At 58.1% G+C, this 7,500-nt stretch overlaps 1 protein-coding gene across 1 annotated transcript in view; it reads right to left on the bottom strand.

Moving 5' to 3' along the window:
• The window catches only part of LOC114945827 (uncharacterized), a 12,195-nt gene extending 10,636 nt beyond the window's left edge, over window positions 1-1,559 (bottom strand). The window contains exon 1 of the mRNA XM_085480390.1: window positions 1,413-1,559. Coding sequence (XP_085336516.1) covers window positions 1,413-1,559 — 147 coding nt within the window. The remainder of the gene's footprint in view (window positions 1-1,412) is intronic.
• Window positions 1,560-7,500: the final 5,941 nt, after the last annotated feature.

The following is a 7,500-nucleotide window of genomic DNA, read 5'->3' as shown; positions in this document are numbered from 1 at the left end:
TCCGTGTCAGAGTCGCGACTCGACAAAATCCGTTCTCGACCCGTTCGGGCGATTCTTCGTTTGTCAACGTCGAGAGCGCGACACGTACAATATTAATCTCTCCTACCTCTTATAGTACCCAACCGACCGGCCAAGCGGTCGGCGACGGTACGGAGAGCGGTCGAAACACGCCGGAGTGGCGAGAGACTCGAGAAAGTACGTTTACGACTCGTCCGGACTCGCTCGACTCGTTCGACGCGCCGAGCGCGACGTATCTCTTATAGTACCCAACCGGCCGGCCAGGCGGTCGGCGACGCACGGTCCTACGCACGGCCGTATGCGAGCGCGAGCGCCGAAAGGCGCGTTCAATCGAGACATTGTCGCGGAGAGCGAACGATCGAAAAGTCCTATTGTACGATAAAATATTATCACGATAGCCGTATGGCGAATGTCAAACAACGATAATTAGCATTAATTAAGAAGGAAACAAACGAAATGCCGGGACAATAAGGTATAAGCACCGACGGCCGGGCGGCACCTCCGGGCCGGGCGGCACCTCCGGGTCGGGCGGCACCTCCGGGCCGGGCGACACCTCCGGGAACCACGGCCGACCGGCGACACCTCCGGGCCGGGCGATACCTCCGGGAACCACGGCCGACCGGCGGCACCTCCGGGCCGGGCGACACCTCCGGGAACCACGGCCGACCGGCGACACCTCCGGACCGGGCGACACCTCCGGGCCGGGCGACACCTCCGGGAACCACGGCCGACCGGCGACACCTCCGGGACGGGCGGCACCTCCGGACGACCGAATGATCTTTCGAAGTCAGACGACCGCCGGCGGTACCTCCGGAACACTTAACGACGATTTACGGCGCCGCAACGAGGAGAGCTACGTAAAAACGTTTCGGACGAAAGTTACTTACTATTCGGCACTCGCTCGACATGAGGGCGCTGTCCGATTACTAACTCGAAACGTGTCTCTCAAACCCACGTGTCGGAGACATATATTTCGAATTATTACGGATGATACGCAACACGCAAGCTGCGGTGATCGCGATTACGGTACGGAACACTCGCCCGATGCGAAATCACGCGCGCGGCAACCGAGACGGCTCGTTACGGGCATGATTATACGTGCGGCACCACATAACGGCCGGCATCAACTTGGGGACGGACGGCACCTCCGGGACGGGCGACACCTCCGGACGACCGAATGATTTCACCAAGTCCGTCGCCCGCCGGACCCAGCGGTAACATCTACCACTGCGGTCTACATTGTTCGGGCATCGTGCGCGCACGTGTCCCCCCTCCAGGCATTTGTAGCACTGGAGGGGTCTTGCCTCGAGTATTTCTGCGCGCACAATTGCCCATCCAATCCTCATTGTCCCTGATTTCATAATGAGGTTCGCCGCTTTTAATGGGCAGCGAACCCACACTATCCCCATTCCTCCGGGGGTTTTCCGTATTTCCCCGGTCTGGATTTCCTCCTCCTCGCAGTCTCCGGCCACGGCTACTGCTTCTCTCACCTCAGGGGCCTGGATTGTTTCATCCAAACCCCTAAGCCTGAGCTCCGCCATCTTTGTTGGGCGCTGGACGTGGACTCCTTCTCTGCCCATCAGCACCCGTCTTAGTTCCTGGGCAAACTTGTCTGCCTTATCGTGGCTGTTTCGGCCCAGGAATCTCCAGGATGAAGGAGCCCGTGACTCCTCTCCTTATTTTTGCACCTTCTATGCCCAGTCTTCTTGTGTCGATCCTTTGACGTGCCTCCCGGAGGATTTCCTCATATGTCCCGGGGGGCACGTTATTGTGATGGCCGCTCTTTTCGGCTCCTTCCTTTTTGCAGTTGCTCGTGTTTGTGCGGTGGGTTTCGGGGGAGTTGGGTTTGGGTTCGAGATCTTCTCCGCCCCTTCCTTCCTTTTCCCCGCCTCCTTCACGGCTGCCGCTGCGGCTCCTGCTCTCCTATTCTTTTTGGACACAACTTCGCTCCATGAGGTTGCGCTCGTTAGTGTCTCCTTTCCCCGGTTTTGGGTTTGAGATTTCCCCTTTCTTAAGGGTTGGGGTTTCTCTTTCCTTCCTTCCTGTTTCTTCCCCTTGTTTTTCTTTGGTAGGGGTAGTTTGTCCCCTTCCTTTGTCGCTGCCTCTTTCGGCCTTTGGGGTTGGGGGATCCTCTCCTTTGCTGGTCGTGATGGAGGGTTTAGTGTGGTAATAGTGGTATTTGGCGCTATTCTTACCGTCTTTTGTACCACCTCCACTCTCTTCACAATTGGCTTGTTGGCTGTAGTCCCTGTTGTTGGGGCTACCTGCTTATTCTTCGCTTGCTGTATTCCCCTATTCCTTATTGTCTCCCCGTACGTGGGGACCTGGCACCCAAACCTCTTGTCCAGGGTCCTCTCTATAATTCCCTCAATCATGGCAATCCAGGCCATGTGTTTCTCCTTCTCCTTTTCCTCATCCGCATTTCTTTGTGTGATGGCATAGTCTTTGCCTCCCCTTGTTATCTGCAGATTTTCTGCCTTGGGGGGGGAGTGGCGGTCCCTTTTCTCTTGTTTGGTCCAGGGGTTTGTCTTGTATGGGAGTGACAGGACATCCTCTTCATCCGTGACCTCCATCCACTCCTCCCTGTCTCCTATCCTTGTATTTCTTGAAGTGCTCGGGATCTCCCCACCGTATGGTGGAAGTGAGATCCCCCGCATTTCAACATTCTCCCTCGAGGAGGCCTCCCCACCGCGAGGTGGAAGTGGGGTTTCCTCGAAATTTCGGGTCGTGGGGGCCTCCCCACCTCTGTGTGGAAGTGAGGTTCCCTCGACCCATCTCCTAATCCTAGTTTTGGCGCTTTCGCTGCTTGTGTAGAGCGGAAATTCCTCTGCCATTTCACTATCCTTTGGATGGGGCATTGTTCTTGCTTTTTTCTTTTCCAGTTTTGCTATTTTGTCTTTCAGCTGCTGGTTTTCTATTCTAAGCTGATATATTTCATGGCGCAATTTCTCCAATTGTTTTCCGAACGGTATCTCTTTCGGATTCTGAGCCTTCACAGCCAATGTGGTGGCCGCTGCACACATGTCGGCGGCTGCATCTTTGGCGTGTTTGGTGAGCGTACCTTTCAGGTTCCCTGATTGTACGGCTATCTTGTAGATAGCTATGGCCTTTTTGGACACCATAGCCTCCAAATCCCGGATGGGTGCTAATTTGAATTCTTCTTCTTTTTCGTTGATTTTCTTAACGAAACCACTGTATGATTTCCCTTGTTTTGGTGTATACAAGGGGTCCAGTAATTGTAATTCATGAAGCCTAGCTTTCTCTTCAGCTTGTTTGGCTTTTTTCTCCTTCTTTTCTGCATTTTCTCCGGTGGATACCGGTCCTCCAGGCTTCCTTGGTTCCATGGGTTGCGGTAGTTCCCCTTCCAATTCCTTTTCTTCTCCCTGTTTTTGTTCCCTGTGTTGTTTTTCGGGAAGAGCAGGAAATGTGTTTGCATCGGAGATATTTATCAGTGCATGTCCAGTTTGGGTATCCTCTCCCTCGTTGTTCAGGCCCTCGCTGTTCATGCTATTTATGCTGACGGTATCTTCCACCTCCGTGTCCGTTTCCGTTGGAGTTTCTTTCATACTCCTCTTTGCGGACCTTTCGTTCTCTCTGTTTCTCTCTCTTGTCATTCTTCTGGTTTCTCGCACTCTGTCTTTAACCGCCCTCATGCTTCTTTTGCTCGATGCTTTCGGGCCGACCGGGGTCTGGTTCGTGTTCGATGCAAGTTCCATCACGCTAACAATGGGGATCCGATCTAGGATCCCCTTATCTATATAGCTCCTTTCCTCATCCGAAACCATAGGAGTTTTCTTTCCCGGGACCTGTGTTTCCACTGGTCCATGTTGCGTCTCTTCTCCATCCAAAGGTTCTTTTTTGAAATTAGTCTCAGTATTCATCTTGTTTAATCCCGCTTTCCCGCTGCGGCTCCGTCCCCCAGGGTATACCCCCACCGGCCAAGGGGTGCCCCGAAACATGACCGGCCACACCCCAAGGCCGGCCCCAAGTTCCCCCGGGAAGGGGACATATGTCTTAGGCCGGGGGGATAACGCACCCCGGCCAGACTCCGAGCCCCTTACACACCCGTGTGGGATTTGACGCCCACACGGGCTTTCAGGGGTCCCGCGCCTCCGACAACGCGGGCACCGCAGCGGGTGGCGCCACCCGGGGGGCCCCACAGACGCTTTGGACAGGGTCGCCGCTCCCCGGCCCTGCCCTACACGCCGTGGCGACCAGCATATGTGGGCGCCCCTCGTCGAAGGCTTTCGACGAGGGGCAAGCGCCTCCCCGAACGGTCGGTTCGGAAGGGGAAACGGTCCCGACCGACCGGAGATAACCTCTCTCGCCCCAGGCCCCGCCTCGGAAACGTCCGAGCGGCCCTGGGGCAGGGCGGCCGCGGCACCCTCCGGGCTATGCCCCTTGCGTAACCGCGGCGCGCCTTCGCCGCCATCCTCGGCCCGGATCCGGAAACGTCCGAGCGGCCCGAGAATGGCAGGCCGCAAGGACGCTGGGACGAGAGCAAGCTCTCCAACCAGCATCCCGCGACCCCCCTCTCGCCGTCGAGCCCCGCCTCGGAATACGTCCGAGCGGCCTCGACGGCCGACCCGTGTGGTCCCCTCCGGGCAGTGCCCCTTGGGAAGACCCTCCGGGCTACGCCCCTCGGGTGACCATACGTGGCCGTCTGCGCCGACCCAGCCCTGCCTCGGATAACGTCCGAGCGGCCTGGGTGCGGCCTACCCCAGGGACGCTGGGACGGGGACCCAGGCTACATAGCCTGGAGACCCCCAACCAGCACCCTGAGGCACCTCCTTATCCTCGGGAACCGCTCCACGAACGGGCCCCGAGGACCGATCAGCATGGCCCCCTCCGGGTAAAGCCCCTTGGGACAACCCTCCGGGCAAAGCCCCTCGGGTGACCATGCTGACTCCTCCGCCGGCGTGACCCCCTCCGGGCAAAGCCCCTCGGGAAACCCTCCGGGCAAAGCCCCTCGGGTAGTCACGCGCGGCACCTCCGATGCGGCCCCCGCCGATCCCACCCCCCAGGTATAACCCCCAAGCAGGCCCCCCCATGATGGAGGGGAGGGAAAAACCCCGGGCGGCAGAAGCCGCCTACCCGGTAGGTTCACCGGGCCACAGAGCATGGTGGGAGGGGAAGCGCCGAAGCGCCGTGCAGTCCCCTTTCCTAACGGTGCCATGCCACCGGGCGTTTGAATTCCGGGTCGCCATCCCTTACCACATACGAGCCGAAGCTCTAACGGGGAAGTGGGCCCCGTCTCCCCGGGGGGTGGAATTCTTCCACCGCCCGAGGAGAGCCCCCAGAGACGGAGGGCGTGCCCCCGAGACCGGGGGCAGTGTACCTCGGAAGGTACGGTCCGCTCTTGGCACCCCTCGCAAGAGTATCCTCTTGCGAAGGGTGAGCCCTCTCACCACGACAAGGTGGCGGACAACGAGAGGGATACGACGAGATAGACTCGAAGGCCCCCCTTTGGTTCTCCCTCTGCTAGGGTTCCCATCCCGTCAAAGGGATATCTGAGTTTCTTTCCCAGATTTCCCTCTTTCCCTCGCGTGTCGTTTACCGGTTATTTATAATGAAGTAAACGATCTTCCACTAGGCAGACGTCTGTGTTGAGTCAAGGCCGCCACTCCCGCGGATCCCCCAGGAAAATATGAAACTCTTCCTGCGGGGCTCCTCCTAATTGTGGGCATAGTCCTTTTTTACCTTTCCTTAAGGGTGAAGCCCCCCAGCAGAATAGAGGGCTCAGACCCCGCGCTTGCCTTAAGGGTTGATGCGTACCTCACACCACCCAGCGTACGCAGGCTCGAATCCTCAGGAGTACGTGCCTTTTCCCGTTCAGACCATGCCATGTCTCACCAGGATGTTTCCATGCTGAATACATCCCGGCACCGGCCTGCCTTACGCGTTTTTATACGAGGGGTAAAGGCGGACCCCTGTTTGTATGATGTCTGACCTCTCGAGCATGCTCGAGAAGCCACCATCATCCCTGCCCGTGTCCCCGCCTCCGAGTTTTTATACGAGGGGGAAGGCGGACCCCTGTTGCTGGCGATGTCAGGCTCCAGGACTTTGTCCCTTTGCCTGACATTTCCGCGCCCCGTTGGGCATCCGTGACTCAATGTACCCCGGGTGCTTCCGTTTTTTCCGAAGGGTGAAGCATAGCCCCTCTTACCCCTGTTGCCTTAGCACCAAGGGAATCTACCCGAACCTTCCGGTGGAGGCGCGCGATCTACGTTCCCTAGCCGCTCTCCGGTTTTTCAGGGGGAGGCGGACCCCCGTGCTGTCGACTACGAGTAGCCCCGAGGATGTTTCCATGCCGATAACACCCCCGGCCCGTGTACCTCCGCGTTTTTATACGAGGGGGAAGGCATACCCCTGTGCATATGATGTCTGATCACTCGATGTTAGTCGAGCAACCATCATCATCCCTGCCCGTGTCCCCACCTCCGAGTTTTTATACGAGGGGGAAGGTGGACCCCTGTTGCTGGCAATGTCAGGCTCCAGGACATTGTCCCTTCGCCTGACATCACCGCGCCCCGCTGGGCATCCGTGACTCGAAGTGCTAAAGTGTTTCCGAATTTCCGAAGGGTGAAAACACAACCCTTTTCCCTGTTGTGAAGCACCAGGGACTCCTACCCGATCCTCACGGCAGAGGCACGCGATCTGTTCCCTAGCCGCTCTCCGATTTTTCAGGGGGAGGCGGACCCCCGCGCTGTCGGCTGATCGCAGCCCCGGAAGTGTTTACGAAACAGAAACACCTCCGTCCCCGGCTACCTCCGCGTTTTTATACGAGGGGGAAGGTAGACCCCTGTTTGTATGATGTCTGATCACTCGAGTAATTTCGAGTAACCATCATCATCCCTGCCCGTGTCCCCGCCTCCGCGTTTTTATACGAGGGGGAAGGCGGACCCCTGTTGCTGGCAATGTCAGCTTCTGGGATCATGTCCCGTCACTTGACATCACCGCGCCCCGGTGGGCATTCGTGTCTCGAAGTAAATAGGCTCGAGGTAAATGTACTTGCGAAGTTCCGGAGGATCAAGTACAATCCTCACGACCATCTCCTCCCACATCCCTTGGGTGAGTGAAAAGATGGTCACGCGGGCAAACCCCAGGCGATCCATGGGACAAGAGCGGCGGATCACCCCGGCACGGCCAAGCCCACCGGTACATCACCGCCGCCCAAGTCCCACAGTGGGGACTGCACCTACCCGAGCATCCCCCATCTTGGGGATGTAATCTACTACCGGGGAGACGGTCGTTCCCAGGAGGCTCGCCGGAGCTAAGCCGTCTCCCCCCAAGCCACCGCCCCGCCGTGAGTGCCCCACAAGTGAGGCACCCGTGCCGTGTCTCCATAAGATTTGGGACTTGAGCCAAGCTATGGGTCCCTCCTCCTATGGACGGCTAATCCAAAGGGAAAAGCTCCCTCGGATTCGCGCCTAGTGCGCCGCGAAGCACCTTTAGAGTCCCCAGCTCCTCTGGCCACGGCTT

Source organism: Nylanderia fulva, unplaced genomic scaffold (assembly GCF_048542155.1).
Source record: "Nylanderia fulva isolate GAGA-0341 unplaced genomic scaffold, ASM4854215v1 Scaffold147, whole genome shotgun sequence".
In the NCBI taxonomy this organism is placed as follows: domain Eukaryota; kingdom Metazoa; phylum Arthropoda; class Insecta; order Hymenoptera; family Formicidae; genus Nylanderia; species Nylanderia fulva.
The sequence above is the reverse complement of the archived record's forward strand: the minus strand, read 5'-3'. Positions and strand labels throughout refer to the sequence as shown.